This window comes from Lytechinus variegatus, chromosome 10 (genome assembly GCF_018143015.1).
Source record: "Lytechinus variegatus isolate NC3 chromosome 10, Lvar_3.0, whole genome shotgun sequence".
Lineage (NCBI taxonomy): Eukaryota > Metazoa > Echinodermata > Echinoidea > Temnopleuroida > Toxopneustidae > Lytechinus > Lytechinus variegatus.
In genome coordinates this window covers 406,741-429,721 of record NC_054749.1, presented here as the reverse complement: position 1 = coordinate 429,721, position 22,981 = coordinate 406,741, and the positions used below count along the sequence as shown (strand labels likewise).

At 37.4% G+C, this 22,981-nt stretch overlaps 1 protein-coding gene across 1 annotated transcript in view; it reads right to left on the bottom strand.

Moving 5' to 3' along the window:
• The window catches only part of LOC121422553, a 39,115-nt gene that overhangs the window by 8,032 nt on the left and 8,102 nt on the right, over positions 1-22,981 (bottom strand). The window contains exons 2-3 of the mRNA XM_041617697.1: positions 8,699-8,813; positions 5,420-5,495 (exon numbers count right to left, since the gene is read on the bottom strand). Coding sequence (XP_041473631.1) covers positions 5,420-5,495; positions 8,699-8,813 — 191 coding nt within the window. The remainder of the gene's footprint in view (positions 1-5,419; positions 5,496-8,698; positions 8,814-22,981) is intronic.

Below are 22,981 nucleotides of genomic sequence, written 5' to 3'. Positions count from 1 at the left end.
GAGATCAGACCTGGGTAGAAATTTGTATTCATCTCCATAGCAACAGGTCATAAGTCTGTCTAATATTCCCTTTCATTACCCGGAAATTGAAAGTAAAAGGCAAATTTTACAGCCACGATGTTTCTCACTTTTGCCCCCCCCTTTCACAAAATCCCTTTTTCACTTTTTGTTAGTTCAAACTTCCTCTATCGTACCTTCTGAGTAAATCTTTAGTCTCCTGTACTGCAGACTCTCACTCCTCCCACCAGTAATAATGATCATCCTTTTTATAGGTTGTTTTATTAAATTATATTTAATTTGATTTGAACCTTGTATAATCTACATATTTAATAGTCGTGCAAAGAAACTTTCGAAAGAAAAAAACCCCAATAATTTTACCTATGCTGTACAGAGGTCAATCACTGATTTGAATATGTATCGAATTCAACGAGTTCAACATGAAAATTGTTAACCATAATTTTTAAAGAAAGTGACCTAAGTATTTTCAAGGTTTATTAACTGCTATCTGAAAGGAGCCTACTATATTTCTATCTATCTATCTATATAAACATACTTATATATACATGTATATATATTTGTATTTCATATTCATATTTATTTATATATTTGTATATTTGATTTGTAACTTTGTGCCTCACTGTAAAAGTGCTTGCTTGTAAAATTGAGAATGATCCATTATGTGTGGATTTTGATCAATAAATTTTGACACTTGAAATTGCCTTCTTGTGACTTTATAACAAAGGGTAATTACCATTTTTTAGCCTTACTGCTTTTACAGTTCTGAACTGACAAATAGAAAACAGATAAAATTGAAGAAATCAGAACAATTTGATAACTTATGAATAATTCATAATTAAATTGAATGGGTGTGGTAGTTAATGTAGTGCTTCCATCATCTGTCTTTACACCTGCTTGTATAAGAGGGGTTGGTGCATAAAACACTAATGGATGATGTCACAATAGGTGGTTTCAGACCACCTCGAAGTTCGTCAGTTCCAGGATCGGGAAATTGACCCCAATCAGAAAATAGCAGGTATTTTGGTGATGTGAAAGCAAACTACGCATAATTTCACCGAAAGAAAATACCCGCTAAATAGTAGGTACTTAGCGAAATTACGAGAACTTTCGCGGGGATTTTTCCAAAGTCACAGGTACTTTGGCAGTGTGAAAGCAATTTACGGGAACTTTTAGCCCAGCATGTCGTTGGGCACGGGCGCCGTGGGTGGCTGCTGGGCTAGTGATTTTGAATCTCAGGCCTTGACCATACTGCGCATGCTCGTAACTTCAGGAACTTATCCCGAAGGGAATGTTTCGGGGCGGTGTGAATGCAGGAATGATTAATGGGTATGTTTTAGCCTTAAAAAGTTCTCGTAATTTAACAGGGATTCTTATGATCGAGGCAGTTTGAAACCACCTATTGCCCAAATGATAAAGGTTGCAACCTTTCTTAGGTCCCTAGGGTTTGCAATCACAAGGATCAGATATTACTTTATCATGAATTTTTATTCAAATTCATTCATCTTGAAGATATCACACAAGTTGCTGGAGTCATAATCTAAAAAGGAACCCCAAAAGCTGTGAAAATGGAATGCCCCGGGGTGTAATAAACATTAGACAAGAGGTCTTCGGTAGGGTAATGGGGACACTTTCGTGCGTAGATGACATGAAAAATGAAAGAATCGCTCTGAAGAAATGAGATGTGACAGTTCCAGGATCTAGGAATTCAAACATTTGTTACTCTGAGGAAGCTCAAGTGTTAATCTTGAATCTCAACGATAGGGAGTAGAATGGCCATTATTTACAAGACAATTGGCAGCAGGCGGGAGTTAAAAATAGCCGGAAAAGGGAGGTTATTTTGGAAACGTGTGTGAAGTGGACATCATGCCTCGTTCATTTCCCTTTCTTTCGCTTTTTGGAAAATTCATCTTTCATCATGAGGTCACAGAAATTGTGTCTCCTTTCAAAAAAAAGGAAACCAAATTCTGCTGATGTACAAAAACTTCAAATCCTTTATCACTAGAAGCAATATTAGAAATCAACATAAATGTCTTTTCACGATTACAGAATGTTTCATAGCATGAATATTTCTTGGTTTGAGAACTGGTAAATGATATCCTTCCTGGTGTGGGCCAACCTCTTTCCTGCCATATATCTCTGATCCTCTGACATGCCAGAAATACAGCATTTCATTTCATCTTGAATACATTGCACCTGCCTATGTCGAATGCATGAGAGCCATATATATTAAGCTGTTCGATTTAGGCAAAATTTGCATAAAAACATTAATATACTCATGAATACCTCACATATTCTAGCCTAAAAGAACTCCTTCCACTTAGCCAAAATTAACTGAACATAGATTCTTGAAATTTTATATCGTTCAGGAATCTATGGGGGTTGCTAAGTTTGATTTTCCTGAGAATACTCCAAACAAAATCTTCTGTTGTGAAAGTACCAAATAGGGTGAAAATATCCTTTTAAATATATGTGTTCTTTTATACTGTACACGATTCTCAATTGTTGTTATTATGTATGACCTTTAAAAATAAGAGTAGTGCCGTCATGAAAAAAATTAAAAAACAAATCGGGCAAGCAGTTTTTTCTATCGGGCAAACAAATTTTTTCGTTGCTTGCCCTGTTGGGCAAGTGACAATTTTTTTTTGTAGAGGCCTGCATGTCTGCATTTAATCTTTGTGAAACACCCCCTGGATAATGCCTCAAATATTCTATTTTCATGATAGAGTAGAATATCCTTTTAAAACATATCCATATTTGAAGAGATTACCCATTTTTCTTGGTATTAGCAATTTTGACAGCCTACCCTTTTAAAGGTATGTGTACATCCATGAAAATCACAATTTTTACACGCTTTTGTGGGCAAGCATAGTGTCAATCTGGTAATGGCAGTACCCTCCCCCCTCATGGATGAAACTGTTTACCTTCTTTGAGATACAAAATAGATAAAATTGCGTGCTTTCAAACTGATGTGGTTATTGGTGATAAGGCAAGTGTCATAAGGTATTAAAGATTGAGGAGTAAGACTGGCCTATACTGGCTCTAACTGTCCTCCCCCTCTCAGTCTGGATAGAAGTACATGGATGGGTCTCAAGAGAGGGAGAGGAAGCCGTCACTACCCTCCAATCAACGCCCTCATAACCCCCACCTTTGACTTCTACGAGCTGTTATTAAAGGTCAAGTCCACCTCAGAAACGTGTTGATTTGAATCAATAGAGAAAAATCAGAGAAGCATAATGTTGAAAATTTCATCAAAATCAGATGAAAAATAAAAAAGTTATGACATTTTAAAGTTTCGCTTATTTTTCACAAAATAGTTATATGCACAATTTTAATAGTCACATGCAAATAAGAGGATTGATGATGTCCCTCACTATTTCTTTTGTTTTTTATTGTTTGAATTATACAATATTTCAATTTTTACAGATTTGACAATAAGGACCAACTTGACTGAACCATAAAAGGTTAAACAATAGTAGTTCCATATGTTCAGGGCAAAATAAAACTTTGTTTCACAGGACAATGAGGAGAAAATGAGAATATTTTATATTTCATGTAATAAAATACAAAAGAAATAGTGAGTGAGTGATGTCATCACTTCCCTCATTTGCATACCGACCAGGGGGGCGTTTCATGAAAGGACTTGTCGGACATTTTATCTGACAATCCCATTTTATCTGACATTTACCATAGGAACAGTGCCTCTCAGCCAATCAAAATCATGGAAATATGTCAGATCTGACAACTTGTCGGATGAAAATATTGATGAAACGCTCCCCTGTGCATACATCTATTTTGTGAAATTAAGCGCAAGTTTAAAATGTTGTAACTTTCTTATTTTACATCCGATTTTGATGAAATTTTCAGTTTTATGCTTGTTGAATTTTTCTCTTTTTATTCAAATCAAGTTTTTGTTGGGGTGGACTTGTCCTTATAAAGAGCTGAATTAGTCTACACACAATTCATAAACCTTTTTTTTCTACTCAAGGATTCAAGTATATGCTTGACAAGGTCTATCACAAATACTGTATCAATGCAGAATGAATGAAATCCACTTATAAATAATTCTATGGATTGTCTTCAACAAAAAGGGCAGCTAAGACAACATCATTTTGTGAGAAAAGGATGTAAAGAGATGACTGCCATCCTAGTAATAAACCATGGAGCAAGTCAAAGTCTGAATATGGTTTCTAAAGCTACTTCAAGCATATAGGCCCTAGATAGTAGAGGGAGGGTTGTTTTTCTCCGGGGGGGGGGGGCACTCGACCAAAAAAGTGGTAGGGGTGTGCCGCGGGCAAGGCAAAAAATGGGGGGCCTTAGAGTGGGCTTACTGTAAAAAGGAGGGTCCTCAGAACTACAAATGTTTGTGAAAACGGGGGCGGCTTGGAATGGATCTCCAGCGTGTGAGTGCGTATGCATCCCTATGGAACGGGCAATCATATTTTCTAAGTTATACTGCCATTTCAAAAACTTAACCTTCGGTTAAGATTTGATGTTGACGCCACGCCTGCCGACGGAAAAGCGGCGCCTATAGTCTCACTCTGCTATGCAGGTGAGACAATAACAACAATCAGTTGTAAAATCACTCGCTAAGCACTGAGCTACAGGACACTGATCATATCAATCCTTTTCATGAGGGCTCCTTTGCAAATTAACCCATATCACTGTATCGAAACTTGGAAGCAACTAGACATTCTTATATTACATCTAACCTTAAACAATTAAACGTAAACATATGTATCAGTTTAATCTAATCCCAATGTATCTCTTCCAAGTGAGCTAATGTAATTACAAATTAGGTTAGGCTGGACTAACTACCTTGAGCATCTCAAAATGAATAACATATCACAGGGAGCTTGTGACATTGGAGGATCAGTTCCTATTTCATGGGATGACCAACACACTGAAGGAACATCTGCACCCACTTATTGCGTTTATCGACATCAGCCCGGGCCAGAAATCAGACCAAGGTTGGGAAGAAGGAAAACAATTTGTATACCGGATAAACAAGTCTTTGGAGAAGTTGAAGAGAAAGGGGGTATCGGGTTTCATTGAGAAGCAAACATGAATCAGATATGATTTTAGGCGGGTGATGATTGAAAGGAAAAATGACTGTCATCAGACGTCCCTATAGTCCCCCTATGTTCATCCAGGGTTAAAGTTGGCGGATCTGATTTTCAAGATCATGTACGTGACTGACACACATGCTGCCTGCGTCCTCTGTAGACCTTTTGTCCCTGTTAATCTAACTATGATGTATGAAAGTCCTGTCTTCTGTGAAGCTATATCAGTAGATGAGATCAAACTTGAAAGTTCCTTACTGGTGCACATCTTTATAAGCTCAAATTTCCCTAAGAAAATGCAATCATGTTTGGCCGAAAAGGGTTCAAATAAATAAATTTACCTGAGACTGGTATGTTGATTGGCGTTGTCAGGGCAACCGTTGAAGCACTAGATGGCGAAGCCACATTGAGGGAATTCTGTTTTAATAAAGCAGGGAAGAAAAGAGAAAGGATACGTCTAAAAGTAAATAGAGAAAAACAAATATTGATATCAATGGAAATTACAACTGATCAACTTCAGTTTTAACATTGCTTAAATAAACATCAATGAAAAATACACTGCTCATAAAGATAGTTGCAAATTCTCCAGTGAGAGGCAACAGAAAAACCTTCCCCAGGGAGAGGCAACAGAAAAAACCTTCTTATTCTAACTGTGCCTGCTCAAGGTTCCCTAAAATGGTGTAAGAATTGATTACTAGCACTCCCTTGTGTGATGTAATGGAAGACACTTGAAAAACATACTGTACAAATTCCTTGGAACAACTTCACCCCCAAACACATGTGACATCAAAGGGTGCCACTCTTGACCACTGTACAATTATTGACCACCGGTCAATGAAACACACTGATTTCAATCAATGACTTCCACAACTTTCACTCCCATCATGGGTTTATGAATGAGGGTGGTTTAATCAAAGGAAATAGTGACTTAATGGAGATTTCTCGATTGACCACATGGTAATGGCTGATCTTGGCGATTATCTCAGGATTAAAAATGGTATCAGACGCTCTTATATAGTCGGAAGGAAATGGTCATATATATACTTGATTACTTTATCATAATCTATTGAGCACTTCTCCAAGCTTGAAACTAAATCATCATTGAATTAACAAAGTATAATACACACCTTATCAATATCATGTGCAGGTTCTGATGAGAACATGACAGTTGATGAAATCAATCAGGATTTACCACCCATAAGACTAAAAAAGATGATTCAGGACCATATTCAATTTGTATAAAGTGCTATATAAATGTTGCATATTATCATTACTATTATTTAAAGTCACACACCTAAACTGTTAATAAAATTATATCATTTTGTTTCAACTACTTATATTATGTCACATACTATTTTTTGCAAATGACCTTTCTATTCTAAATTCTACAACTTTCGCTTTGGACTTTATATCTCAGCTGTTTTACGCGCAACATACATAGAAGGAATCCTGTGCTTTATGTAATGTGACATTTAGTATGATCCACCACGGGAGAAATGCTAGAGGCCTTCCCCTAGATGTCTTATTGCTAATCTTCAACTTGGCCACTTCCCGGCATCTGCCCCAGACTGTTCCATGCATTTTATTCTTTTACACTTGCAGACTCTATTTGGTTTTGTTATGGAAACAGTTTAGTATGATAAGAAACCGTATCTCATCCTGTCATTGTAAAAAAAAAAAAAAAACTTGTGGTTTGTATCTATTTTAAGATTCATCATCTAAAGGCATTATGCTTTTATTCATTTGACCTGGCTAGATCTAACACCTCTTGATGACATCATCAGGGTGACATACCGTATCAGCCATGCTAACCATTCTATAGGTGGTTTCAAACCGCCTCGATCATAAGAATCCCAGTTAAATTACGAGAACTTTATAAGGCTAAAAAAATACTCATTAATTATTCCTGCATTCACACCGCCCCGAAACAAATCCTTCGGGATAAATTCCCGAAGTTAGGAGCATGCGCAGTATGGTCTGATAAGCAGGCAAGGCGCGAGATTCAAAACCACTAGCTCAGCAGCCACTCACGGCGCCCGCGCCCGACTATACGCTGGGCTAAAATTTCCCGTAAATTGCTTTCACATTGCCAAAATACCTGCGACCTTGGAAAAATCCCCGCGAAAGTTCTCGTAATTTCGCCAAGTACCTACTATTTAGTGGGTATTTTCTTTCGGGGATATTACGCGTAATTTGCTTTCACATTGCCAATATTACCTGGTATTTTCTGATCGGGCAAAACTTCCCGATCAGAAAATACCTGGAACTGACAAACTTCGAGGCGGTCTGAAACCACCTACTCTTTCATACCCACAGGGCCTATGATTCATGAAAACAAAGATTTACAGTGACTGCATTTTGAATTTGCTATATTTGAAAGAGGATACTGACAAAACATAAACACACTAGGATATATATTTATCCCCATATTTTGGGGTACACAGATTTAAACAGCGACAAATTCAATTTTTTTTTTATAAACGCATTGTCATATTTAAGACATTAATACTGTTAGTTGCTATGTTTAGTCTTGTCTGTTACTCTGGGTAATTTGAACTCATCCTTGATGTTAGGTGAAACTAGATCTTTAGGAGTCAGTTACCAGGTCTCCTCAGGTAACATGAACCAAGGCAAGCAGATATGGTCACTGTCAACCAAGGAACTTTTCATGAACAAAATAATCAGTATTTTTCTGATAATTTGTTGCAAGCTATTGAAATTCTTACGCCTGATTGGCTCAAAGCAAAATTGGAAGTGAAAAACAAGAAACTATTAATGAAACGTTTCAAAGGATCACATGGAAACTACTGTAGAACTGTACCTACTTGTACACAATAACCTATCTCTTGACTGCTAAGATTATGTGTAGGCCTACTGAAGTTCATATCCCAAGAATAGAATTTATTGACTGTTTATTTTTTTTCATATGGCAACATATGAAACAACCATCTTGGTATGAAACCTAAGTATAAATCAATCAATGTGTCCACTCCTTAAAGGCGAGGTGAATTTGGGTAATTATAGAATCTTAAGGAATTCTGAAAGGTGAACAACTTGGCTCAAAGCAAATGTAAGCTTTCTACAAGTACGATTTGGGTAAGGGTGTCCAATTTCCTATTAAGGGATGCATTGCTGGATCTATCCCTTTAACAAAATAATAAAACAAAAATAGTAATATACATATAGTGAAGGGCAGATCAAAGATTTCATGTCTGAGGGAGGGGGGGGAGGGAGGAAATTCGTCCATTTTATTTGGTAATTTCATGTTCTTATTGGCAAGTAATGATGATTTGTGATGGAAAAAAGTAAAAGGTTATCGCAGATCCTGGAGGCCAAATTTTCTACTTTTAAGTTAACATTACATTGGAAGATTTTATATATATATATATATATATATATATATATATATATATATATTTTTTTTTTTTTTTTGGGGGGGTCTATCCTTATGGTGGCCTTACTTCTGTAATAACCAATGGTCTTTGCAATATATTTCACTGACAAGAAGCATAATGCAGTGGTTGTCTCATCCCTTTCAATCTAAACCATTCCCGGTCCTAAGAAATTTCTGCCTAGCTCCCTCAGCCATATCAGAGGAGCACTACGTGGGGTTCACTGACCTGTTCTTTTGGGGAGGAACTCCGGGAGCTGTTAACACTCAGGCCTCGCACCTCCTCTTCTAGTTCATTCCCAGAATCCACCGACGAGGCCGCCATCTTGAAAGATGTGTAGGCACTGCAGGCAAGATAAAAGAAAAAAAGACACATTTGGTTGATTTTGTTTTCATTAATAGTTGTGTGATGCATAGTTTACTTTATTTCATTTGTTATTACGTCAAGTGATTATTTTAAAGGTCATCTGAACAAAAATACTTGATGCAAAAGGTGAACACACCCACACCCACACACATAAAAGATCTTAAAAGCTATACATGTTAATATGATTATCAGTCATCAGTTCACACCAATAGTACAATATTCAACTTTTAAAAAATGCAGCTTTCATTATTTCATTTGATGTCACGATCCGGATAAGATGTGGACTTGTTATTAGATAAAACTTATATAGAAGATACAATATAAAAATGGAAAGAATGTGAAAAAAAAATAACAATGCTTGCCAAAAATATATCATTAAGAGCAAATAATTGAAGTGTTATAAGGGGAGATACAAGTAAGTATCTGAGACTTTGATGGAGATTAAGTACTAGCATGTGAAATGATGCAAGATCTGGGAATAGCTACTCCATACCTAAAAGAATACCACTAAAGGCCACCGCACACCTTACGACTGTTCGCGATCCGATTTTGGAACAAATCGCATAAATTGCTCATTTTTCTGAAAATGTGAATGGAACATATCATTTCATTTGAGGTTACAATTAATTGAAAGAATATTGATATAACCACTTTGAAAGACTGCAAGCCTATATTTTGGAGTAAAGGCCAAATTAGTTTCAAATCGTTGCCAATCGCATGACTGCTATGACGTCATTACGACTAGATATTCAATTTGCTTTTATTCTAAGAAGGATGATGCATAGGTCACAGATTTGAACATAGGTATTCGTACGTTGATTTAGAACATTACACAGTAAGATATTCCATGTTTCAATATTAGCATCAAATTATACTACATTTTATTCTGAAATCAGATCGCAGACCAATAGACCAATAGTAAGGTGTGTGGTCATCTTAAGAAGGAAAGAAGGATATCAAACAAGGACATTCAGAACACATTGTAACACTTAATTTATTTTTCTTAACAAAAGACAACCTTCTACAGAACGTGAAAGAAAGGTTGCTATTTTTTCCTCCTTTGTTTAAGGGGAAAGGAAAGGTGAAAGATTGGATGTGACACAAAGGTGTGAAATTAATTATGATCAACAGGAAAGCAAGGTGAGAATAGGTAGGACTGGGATTAGGAATATTGATTGATCCGATTGAATATTGCTCTCATGTGAATGATGGGTGGGAGGGGGGCAAGGTAATGATTATGCTTTTCACACTGCATTTCCTTAACCCCATACTATCCTTAACCCCGGACTATCCTTAACCCCATACTATCATTTTTTCGATCACACTGTCTTTCTTAACCCCATACTATCTGCTCAGCCGGAATTATTGCCTTAACCCCGGACTATCCCTTACCTCATGAATATTGATGATTTTACCATACAGGGCGTGATTAACGTGCAATTCGACTTCTGTGATTGGCTAATGCTTAGCCTCACTTTCCTTAGCCCCGTTTCGTTTTCACACTGCATCTCTAGCACCGCAATTGTGGTGCTAGCACCACAATAAGCCAGCTAACCCTGCTTTTTTGCAGGGCCAGACAGTACCGTACTATTTACCGTGCTAGCCTACTTTGCTAAAACGTAGTGTGAAAACGAAGTAGGCTAAGCTTAACCCCCAGGAAATTGGCGGGGCTAAGACCCCCACCCCCTATCTCCACCAATTTCCCGGGGGTAAGGAAAAAAAGTGCAGTGTGAAAAGCATAGATGATGTCTTTGAAAGATCCCCTGAAAGAATACTTGATTGAGTCTACAGGTAGTCTACAGAGAGTAAAGACTAGACATAGAAGGTCTGATGATGATGCAGGAGTGGGTGGAAAGACCATGTCTCTGATACTGAAGACAGTGTCAGACATCTGTAATCTATCAAAGAGGGTAAAATCTTAATTGAAAATGAGACAACACTGTCACATTGACCACTCTGAGTCACAGCTGTAATGCCTATAGTCACTGTCGCCGAGAGTGTTGAGATGGTTTTTGGGGTATGTTCATACCTGTTCTTGGCATTCAGTTTAATGATATCTAATGTTGACAAGACCACAAAGCTACTGTATAATATCTCTCATTGGACTGAATCTAAATCAAATGTAATTGAAATTGAATCATTCGAAAGAGAATACAACTGTACACCATCTATAGAGCCTTGTAAAAAAGGGAAACAAAGAAATGTTCAAATTCATGAATAATGGATAATAAAATGTACATTCCCAAATATATGAACATTTTTTTCTCTCTTCAAAATTTCTTCGATCTGCATTAAGATCTTATCACGGACAGACAATCTTGTGATTCCAGAGCCAAGGTACTCTTAATTCAGACATTAATCGCAAAATACAAAAGCCATTGAGAGTCCCCAGTGGCCCAGGTACGCTGACTGACGCAATCTTAGTCCATGAAATATCATGAGGAAAGTTCTGTGAATGAGGGCTCGCTGAAAGATGTCAAGTCTAAGAGTGACACCCTAGGGACATTCCCAAGGAGGACATGTAAAGTTGTGAGGAGTTGGTGTTAAAAGTGAAATAATGATGTCTTTGGAATGATGGGTCATTCCTGATTTGGGGCTGTCTTGGGAAAGGTCAAGAGGAAGATGAAGTATTTTAAGAAGATCAACGGGATGATAGATGAACTGAGATCTGATGATGAGAGATGGGCAATTCTAAATCCATATAAGAACATTTTAAAAGGGCATTAGATCTCCCAAAATATACTTATCTCCTTACATCAATACTAGAAAATGTAGGAATATTTCTATCTAGGCAACAGCAAAACAGCTAAATATCTATACTATTAAAAGCCAAAACATTTATTAACTCAAACACAATTTCATTTGAAAAAGCAGTTAGCAACTGTACTTTACCCATGCCTAGGGTGTCAGATAACATTAAACAGCTAGCAATTTTTATGACTGCTTTAGATTACTAGAATCTTAACTTTCTTCATTATTAATTTTAATTATGTTCTTTTATTCTTTTTGTACACTTCTAATGACATAATATCATGAATGTTGTTTGATGGGAATGTGAAAGAAAGCATACTTTATACAAGTTGAGATTCCCTTCCAAGCTGGAGTTGGTTTCTCAAAACCATTGCAAGTTTCATACCAAAAGCGTTACAAGATTTCTATAGGACATCCATGAAAGGGCTTCTAAAAACAAGGCCCCAAATCTGCATACACCTCCAGCGTCCCATGCGAAAAATCAACAACCAATCGCATATTTTTCAAACAGAAATTCTGATTGGTTGACAGTAGGTACAGGGAACAACAAGTGCATGCATCTGGAAATTTGATTGGCCATTGCAAGTATTTCACATGGCTGCAACTTTCATGCAATAGAAGCTAGTTTACATCCTTCTCTCACTAAAAACCTAGAGGCCGTTCTCATTACGCTTTCTAAAACTAGTTTACTGGAAGCCGATTCAGGAAACCAGTTTGGGAGATCGCTTTGCTAGCGTTCTCACTTCACGTAAAGCGCTCTTGTTGCTATGGAAACGCTCTCAGTGGAGTGACACGCTTCGCGCGAAATTCGAAACCGCAGCACGGTCATTCTACACCTGTTGTGTGGAGTAGCGCGCTCAAAATGTGCGAAGATCGCTTCCCGAAGAACGGTTGTGTCCTCACTAACGCTAAAACCAGTTTAACGAGGCAAAGCGATCTTGAAAACTACATCGCGAGGTGGTTTTCCAAACTGATTTAGAAGATCGCTTCCAAGACCGCTATCACTACACGTTAAACTAGTTTCCACTAAACTAGTTTGAGGAGCATTGTGAGAACAGCCTCCTAGATAAAAACAAGTCTGATGGTAGGATAATGTCCTGCGTAAAAAGAGAGGCATCTTGAGATTTATTTCAAAGTACATGAGATGACAAGGCCTTGGCATGCTCCTTGAAAACACTGAAAATCACAAGGTCAAATCGATAAGGAGACAGGTAAGAATCTCTATTCCAAGATAGTTTGAACTTTGAAGACTCTAATTGAGACTTCCAGACAAATACTTTTTAAGTTCATAGACATCGATGTACTTTCAATCAGCAAGGCATCAAAAACACATAAAAAGGAGCCTTTTTAGATCAATACTGAGACAATTTTGTCTCTTTGTTCTAGTTGTTTGTAATATAAAAAGTGCAAAGTGACATCCTAGCTGCCTGTTTTTCCCCACAATTTATTCACAAGGGGATACTTTGATAGAAAAGGTCTTACTTTATCAAATTTTGAAATATTGATTTGAAAATGTTTCAAAGGTAAATAGAATTTGACAACCCATCGTGAGATACATTAAACAAGTCTTCTTGGCATGTACGGTATGAACATCAAATAATATGTTTGGGATGTGCGATGATTTTCTGAAAGATTATCAATTAAAAATACCCTTATTTTTCTTTTGAATAATAGTATAAAAATAGATTTAATTGCCAGTTATCAGTGAAAATAGAAAGAAAAAAAACTAATTGAGTGATCAAATTATTTTGAAGGGTGCACATGTATGTATTTCAACCTTATAGGTTACAAACTGTTCTATCCCATCAAAGGCAAGTCTTAAATGTGGGATTCCAATTGGTTGAAATTCATACTTATATCTTTTTGATGTTTCATCTCTTTTTTTTTTGTGTTCTCTCTCTCTTCCTATTATATCCCTCCTGCTTTCCTACTCTAGATCGACTTGGTCTATCCCTCCAAAAACTACACTGATGAATCCCTTCTCATTGGAAAGAAAGAAGATAGACGAAAATATCTCTCCCAAGCAACAAACACTCATCTGTCAGCAAGCTAATGAGCATTTGTCAGGATTCAGATCCCACGAATGTCTGTCCTGAGGGGGTTTAACACACGCCTGACTGAGAGGATTCATGGTTCAATGCCCTGCTGGGGCTCTTTGAAGATGCACCTCAGGAAGAAAGGGTGAATGCCTTCATGCTCCTCTAGAAGCACATCATGTTGTGGGTGAGGCGAAGCAGCATGGTGGAGGTGAGACGAAGCAATATATTGGAGGAGAGAAGTGTTTCTAATCAACCTGTTGATGGCTTCTACACTCCAGTTTCTTATCTAAAAATTACAATAGAGCGTTCCAAACTTCATTCAATTCCAATTTTTATATGAACAATCCTTACATAATCATTCAAGCAAAATAAAGCTTAATCTTGTAACCTATCCCAATATGATGTTCAATGTATATCCACATCTTATATATCCCTAAAATCAAGAATAAGAATCCCTGGAAAACTTCAAATTTCAATTAAGTCAACAGTCATTTTAAGTATTTCATGCACATTTTAGTACATTTCCTACACTTTCTCACATTTTTGTTTTGTTAAAGCTAATGTACAGTTGGAAGGGATAAAGAAACTGTAGAGGTATATGCAAGATGCTGAAATATATGCAGCTACATGGCAAACCACAGTTATCAAAATGAACAGATTGTCCAAACAAGAGTATCTAAAGTTAGGTTAATGCCCTGATCAGGAGTGAGGGGGGCAAACACCGTGTCATGTTACAACCGCATCCAAGGGTTACCGACGACGATCAAACTCCTTTATTAGCCTCCCAACAATTCTCAATTTCTAGACAAGACTCCGATAGAGAGAACCGATCCAAGCCCTACGTGAAAGCGGCAGTGATAGCATCCCGGTGCATAACACGGATCGTTGAACACCGAGGATGAGTGAGCATGTGTAAGGGGGAATATGGGTGTGCGGTCGCCCCGATTGCGTTCATGGACGATGACAAATACACGGGGTGTTAATTGTGAATGCTATGGTGTCTGTCATGTTCTTTCTCGTATTTCCATCTCTTTCCCATCTCAAAGGGATGACGTCAACAGAAGGACATGACAAGCCTGGGACTCCTACATGAACTGTTACATCTAGGGTCACATCTACTTGCAAATGTAGAAATTACTGAAAGAGTTTGTGTTAAAACTTAGTATCATAATTGAATGAAAGTGTGTAACTGGTAGTGCTATAAATGTACCAAAATAGATGTACCCTAAATCCCAATAATATCAAATAACATGTCATCAAATGTTATCACGGGAGATTATTCATACTTTAGAAGAAAACTTTCATAACCAGTGGAATGCATTAATATCAATCATTTTTTATTGTTTTGATTTATTCATTGGATTTGAATTTAGGCTTCTAGAATTTTTGTTTTAATGTAAACCCAAATAAATTTCATTATTTTTCCAAATAACAATTTTGTTAAAATGTTTTGACAAAGATGATCTCAAGTATTCTCCCCCCCCCCCTCCTTTTTTGAAGCTTTAAAATTTTCTGTATTGCTTCTGAAACTTGTCTGGAACAACTCATGTTAAATACTTGTACATGTAAAGAATATGAGTTTTATTATGGGGGCATCATGGTCTTGTGGTTACGACTCAGGCCTTTTAATCAGATGGACGTGGGTTCGAATCCCAGCCATGGCGTGTTCTCCTTCAGCATGAAATACCCAAATTGTGCTGCACTTGACCCAGGTGAATGGGTACCCGGAAGGATTTATTCCTTGAATACTTTAGCCACTATATGGCAGCTCAGCTTGAGCCGGGGCATTAAAATGATACCAAGCATCAAATGCAGTAGAGTATATGCAATTATACTTTTAGTAGCTGCGCTTTATAAATGGAGCATATAATTATTATTATAACATCAAAAGTTTGTAAAGTGACCGGTTAATCTTTCAGAAAAGTGTGAGCCATGATTGGCAGTGCCTAGTTTAAAATGTGAATGTGGCTTTATAGCAGTTTTTCTTCAAAACCTTCTATTCTAAAAATGACAGGGGATTTCAAAAAATGCTGTGAAATCCTGTGTTTTACAGCTAATGTTAACAAACCCAAGTCATCAAATGACTTGTAATATGGGATTTGCCTTCAAGCACTTTGCTATCACTTACAAATTTGATCTCGTAGTGAAATTAATTGTCACAATAGAGAGTAATTTTACAATGAAAAGTAATCCCACTAAAGTGAAGCCTCGTGCATTTATCTATCAAATATGACCTGATAGCTTCTCAAAGTCTGTATCTAATAATATTTCCAGGCATTTCAGACCACACACAGAGTAAGGACATGACATACCCTATGAAAGGGATATACATATGACACTCATGAAAATAAGATTATAAAAATATGTTTCTACCAAAAAAAGTGATACGTAATTCCAAATCAATCATCAGAATTCAAGAGAAAAGAGGAAAGATGAGGAAATTATATATATTCTTAGAGAAGGCACTATGGGTGTGTTCATGCTTTTCATTTTCAAGCTTAAGTCAGGCTTTGGTGCGTGTTTAGTTCATCAGTGCTGGGTCCTTTCTGATTTTCATTCAAACAACAATGTTAGATGCACTCTTTTAACATAATGGTTTCTAGAAATAGACGGTTTCTGGGGAAGCACAAATGCAACATAACATGTTAAATATATGTTAAAATGTCATTATAAACTTGTTCCTGGTTCATTGAGACCGCAACATACCGTAATACATTACTCTCTTCGAGGTAGTGTGGTTCACAATATGAACACTCGCCTCATGTTAAAGTACAAGTAGCATGCCAACATTCACCTAAGCATTTCAGTTCTCCATAGAAATTGCAATTGATTGCAGGTCAATTTCAGGTCCTAAAATCAACTGAAAGGTCTGCTTCTTGAACCAAGATTGATTTTATACTTCAGTTAAAATAGATCTATCACTCATAAATTTGCATCAGAAACTTGCAATTGATTGCAAATATATGATGATGATGCACAGCATTTGTATAGCACCATATATCTGTCAAAGACATTCAAAGGCGCATTGGAGGAGCCAGCCAATCTGGGTCGCCAAGAAGGGCGCGCACACAGAACTGTAACCCACAGGTCTCTCCTCCCAATAACTGGTTGGGAAATGCAGGTGGACCACCACTACACCGGGGTTTCCCCCTACACTCTTATTCGAATAGTGCAGTGGGTTCTTAACATGCAAAGGTGGTGATTCTCCTCTACACGGGGCCTCCATTTAACATCCTATCCAAGGGACGGAGTGTTTTCCACTGTAACATAGCCTGCATCTATGAAACAGGGGAGAGACGTCTACACACAACGCACTGGCTTCAGTCATCCGCCCAGGGTGGACTCGAACCCACGATCTTTGGTTCGACGGGCAGACGCTTTACCGACTGAGCCAACAACCCCTTATTCTGCCTTGACAAAGGACGTGTGAACGCACCCTATTATTCATTCATGGTCAAGGATAACTGTCTATCCACCTGTTTTATAGGGGAGTTTAGAAAACAAAATACAAACACATGGTGAAATGAATCACCATCCACACCAAAAAAAAGAGGAAAGAATAATGTTAGTTGGGTAAATTAATGACGTATTGTATTTCATCCCAGCTTGCCACTAACTTTCGATGGTGAGCAAGGGGTTGGGATGAAACCATCGTGCTATGAGCTTCCGTCATTCTCCGACTACCCCGAGAGTGCGCAATAGCCCTCTGAATCCGAAGTACCGATGGCGAACTCACAAGCATGCTTTGAAAACATGATCCCATGGTTTCATTTGTTACACAATTCTCTCGTTATCAAAGTTGTTTTAACCAGTCATCGGACTTTCCATTTTGTTTCCTTGTACAAAAAAGTTCTGGATGATACCAAGTGAGCTTTTGACATTGAAGTATTACTTTTCCCTGGAGAGTGTACTTATTCTAAGCTTTAAAAATCAAGAAGAGAATTAATTTGTTTGCTATAGCCATATGAACTGTAATGATGATGATAGAGAGAAATCAAAATGCTATCACTATTTTTCTGATGGCAGCGCATTTAAGATGACTGTTACTTGATACAGTGTAACTGAAACCTGAATGCAAGTGTTGAAGAAGAAAAGATGAAGGGAACAATATGAAATCCCAAAAAGGTGAGATTATTCATGGGAAACATCATACAGGATTTGAAGGTCAGGTTGCCCGAGGCTATCACTCTTCTGTTTGGTCAATGTCCCTTGGGAGTCTCATCCGAGACACTGGTGTCATCTACTGGTGATAGTGACTGGCAAGAAATTTAGGCTGTCAAAATACACCTAAAGACAGGTTTATTGTCAGAGAAAGGGCTCCTTTTGTCTGGTAGCATGACGACATCCACCCCTCCTTCCAGCCATATCTTTTCACGGTCTTTACGCCGAGGCCCTAAAATCCTGAAGCAATAATGTCATAATTGCTATGACATGATAAGCAATAAGAACAGGTTGCCCACTATATTGGGTCACCCTTAAATTGTTATTTCAAATATTATTCTCAGTTTGATAACATTCAAAGGATATACATTTAAAAATCAACATGAATCATGTCTCATTCTGAATCATTCACAATATCACAAGTATAGTAAATGCTTGGGAGCAATTTAGTAGTAAAAAAAAAAGAAATTTGTATAAAATATGCAATTGCATGTACGGTAAGTTTTTTTTTTCAATATCAAACCAATGACTAATATCCGAATAAAATCTTGATCTCAGTAAAACGCTTTTGTTTTACTTAAATTAGCTTCCACTCCGAACAAAATATATAGAATTTCCAATCCATTGATTATATACCTCTCCTAAAACATTAGTCATGATGTACAGGAACCAGATAAAGCCAAGTTACACACACTTTAATTTTGAACAAGGATTACTTCAACTTTTATAACCAGTTCCTTGGAAAAAACAAGTGGAATGCCTCTGGCCGTCTCACCTGCATCACGCGGTTCAATATAGCAGCAGTGCTGACTTTGCATACTACTCTAACTCGCACAAGATGTTCAGTGATACATGGTTAGTCTTATGTCCTCTTTTTATGAACTAGACCAATAAACTTACAGAGATATGATGGTTATTCAACAAAAAACCCCAACATGGCCAAAGTTCATTGACCTTACATGACCTCTGACCTTGATCATGTGACCTGAAACTGGAACAGGATGTTCAGTGATACTTGATTACTCTTATGTACAAGTTTCATGAATCAGATCCATAAACTTTCAAAGTTATGATGGTAATTCAACAGATACACCCAATTCGGCTAAAGTTCATTGACCTTTGACCTTGGACATGTGACCTGAAACACGCACAGGATGTTCAGTGATACTTGATTACTGTAATGTCCAAGTTTAATGAACTAGACCAATAAACTTTTAAAGTTATGATGGTAATTCAACAGATACCCCCGATTCGGCCAAAGTTCATTGACCCTAAATGACCTTTGACCTTAATCATGAGACCTGAAACTTGCACAAAATGTTCAGTGATGCTTGATTACTATTATGTCCAAGTTTCATGAATCAGATCCATAAACTTTCAAAGTTATGATGGGAATTCAACAGATATCCCCAATTCGGCCAAAGTTCATTGACCCTAAATGACCTTTGACCTTGATCATGTGACCTGAAACTTGTACAAAATGTTCAGTGATGCTTGATTACTATTATGTCCAAGTTTCATGAATCAGATCCATAAACTTTCAAAGTTATGATGGGAATTCAACAGATATCCCCAATTCGGCCAAAGTTCATTGACCCTAAATGACCTTTGACCTTGGTCATGTGACGTGAAACTCAAGCAGGATGTTCAGTGATACTTGATTAACCTTATGTCCAAGTTTCATGAACTAGGTCCATATATTTTCTAAGTTATGATGACATTTCAAAAACTTAACCTCAGGTTAAGATTTCGATGTTGATTCCTCCAACATGGTCTAAGTTCATTGACCCTAAATGACCTTTGACCTTGGTCATGTGACATGAAACTCTAATAGGATGTTCAGTAATACTTGATTAACCTTATGGCCAAGTTTTATTAACTAGGTCCATATACTTTCTAAGTTATGATGTCATTTCAAAAACTTAACCTCAGGTTAAGATTTGATGTTGACGCCGCCGCCGCCGTCGCCGTCGGAAAAGCGGCGCCTATAGTCTCACTTTGCTTCGCAGGTGAGACAATAAAACGAAGTGAATAGAAACAAAGAAGATGATGAGAGAGATTCCTATAAACAAAGGCAGAGAATTAGATATCTGGGTCATAATGAGCATTTAAATAAGAGTACATGTATGACTAAACCAGAACACGGCACAAGAGTTTCTTGACTTAGTACACTGTCTCCATGGCTTAGCTCAATTACAGGAGTTACAGAAAGCCATTTGTTCTTCATTTGTCCTAATTTGTCCAACAACAAATGACCACCTCTTTGAGTGTTGAAGATTGTAGATTTGTTTTAAAACATAAATGCACCACGTCTCCAAGGGATGAGAGTTGTTAAGCCTTCCTTTGTAATAGTACACCTGAAAGTGTTGAATCATGGCAGATAGAAATTCCCTCTTGGCCCAGGGCAGGAATGAAAGGATTGCTTCAAGATGGCCGCTCCTTTTCCAGGAGAGAACCATGTCCTGTACTTCTTCAAAGTTCAGGTGACCTATTCTCGTCCCTCTGAGGCTTTTGTTTCAATTGATGTTGCCCAACTCAAGTAAGAGAAACAAAGAAGTTTACCATTGTTGAAAAAGGTGCACATGCAAGTCAAGAAAAGGACATGTTAATGGTTGAACTGTGAACACACTTTCTGGATGATAAAACTTTAATCCCTTGCATTCGAGTACACCGAGTGGTCTAGAGAATTCTGTCTTTAACCGCTCAAGGAATAACATCCTAGAAATCTTTAAAGTTCACGCTGCTTGATACAAACCAAAGGATTCTGGAAGAAATTGTGTAATTGCTGAGAAATAAGCAAAATAAGTGCGGATTCGGGCACTTCTGTCGGGTCTTTATTCTAGCAATAATAATATACACTGTCCCACGTATGCCTATCTGTGTTGGCGATCTTCAGTGTGATCGTTTTCAGCTTAGAATTAGATTTTATGATTTCACAATTTCAGTTTATGTACATGTAAGTTGTAACTGTACCAGATCTTGATCCACGATGATAGTTTGGTTTTAAAGATTTTCTCACAAAATCAGTGTTTTACTGCAACTACTTTCATTTAGCTTTAAACTTATGTATCTAAACTGATAAAACCAAGCCTCTTCACACCAAGCTTAAAGGACAAGTGTACCCCAACAAAAACTTGATTTGAATAAAAAGAGAAAAATTCAACAAGCATAACACTGAAAATTTCTTCGAAATCGGATGTAAAATAAGAAAGTGATGGCATTTTAAAGTTTCGCTTCATTTCACAAAACAGTTTAATGCACATCTCGGTCGGTATGCAAATGAGGGAACTGATGACATCACTCACTCACTATTTCTTTTGTATTTTATTATATGAAATATGAACTATTTTTATTTTCTTGTCATTGTCATGTGAAATGAAGTTTCATTCCTCCCTGAATATGTGGATTCCATTATTTTAACATTTTGTGCTTCAGGCAAGGAGGTGTTAATTGCCAAATTCGTAAAAATTGAAATATTAAATAATTCAAATAATAAAAAAACAAAAGAAATAGTGAGTGACATCATCAAATCTCATTTGGATGTAACTGGCTCGATCATACTACTATTTTGTTAAAAATAAGCGAAACTCTGAAATGTCATAACCTTATTTACTTTACATCCGATTTTGATGAAATATTCAGCACTGTGCTTGTCTGATTTTTCTCTATTGATTCAAGTCAAAATTTTCAGAGGTGGACTTGACCTTTAAGTTATTCTTAAATCAACATGACATTATCTCCAAGTCTTGCCCTCATGGTGAATTGAAATAAAAAGCATATACTCCACTAAACTAATGTCTATCCACATAAAGAGCATGAGCTTGGGATACAAGAGAGATATTTTGGTAAAATGTGTGACAACAGAAGTATGTTAGTGTGTGGCACTAGTTTCTAAGATAAATGTCGCCTACACTTTATAAGAATAAATGAAGGAATAAGATGTTCTAGCAGAAAATATAAAAAAACAGAGCAGCCACTGGCAATAAGGAAGATCATATCAAGTAACGGAAGAACAATTTGTTTAAGAGACACTATCCTTGTATGGTCCTCCTACTGCACTGAACATAATAGCTAATAGCAACCTAGGCAACATCGTTCATTTCCTTCAACTTAAACCCATCTGACATACAATCCATTACAATGTTCTTTAATAAAAAAAAGCCACATTTTACAGTGGCTGGGTTGTCAGAAATCAACACTCGCTGTGCAGTTAATAATATGTGTCTTTGCACAGATGAAAAAAATGTGTAGGAGTCTCATTCCGGAATGGTTTTCTGCCCACAATTGAACTCTGCTGTCGGGGGCTGAAGGATTTAACTTACCATATTGCCCTGGGAGTGTGTGTCCATATGCATACGATCAAACTCGACTGATGGGGTAACATCTCCCTGCTTTCAAAAGCCAAGCGAAGGAAAAAAAGAACATTCAAAAGACGACTTTCAACTGGTTTGCAGCAATGAGAAACTCATCACCATAGAGCGCGAAGAGGAGAAATACAGTGACCTCACAGTCCTCTCCAAGTCGACAAAGCAGACTGCACCAAACATGAGCAATACACGCTGGCTGGCTGTCTTGGCCAACAGGCAGGGGAAGTCACTGCTCAGATTTTTTTCCCCTACCCACCAAACACCAAGCCAAGTTTCCCCCACAAGTCTCCCTGTCTTTCCCTTTCAACGCTGGAGCGGTTGCTGCAGCCAAACTTCCCCAACTATTTTCTTTCCTTTATCATCCGAGTTACCCAGGCTACCCCTCAGGTGGTCATTATTATTATCGGTCATTTCACTTTTCCTGGCTATAGCTTTTTTTTCATTCTTACTGCTTTTTCATGACTTGGAGCGATATCGGAACATTTTTTTTCTCATGTAGCAATTAGTCATGACAATAGCTATTACGAATAGCAGTGACGTCGGTTGAAGGCTGCCACAGTTGTCTCTGTCAACTCAACTCCCCAGTTGGAGTGCAGCGCTGACACAAAGTCTGGATGGTACTAGATATTCTTCCTGCCACAGTTACAAAGTGTGGCAAAATAACATATGGCTCCCAAACTACCACATGGTGACCAGTCTTAACAGCTTTTGAGTGTTATTCAAATTCAAATTGAAAATTCATTTATTTCACATCTCTAAAATACAAACAAGACACAGTACAGCAAGATCAAATCAATCAAATAATTCCATAATAAAAAAAAAACAGC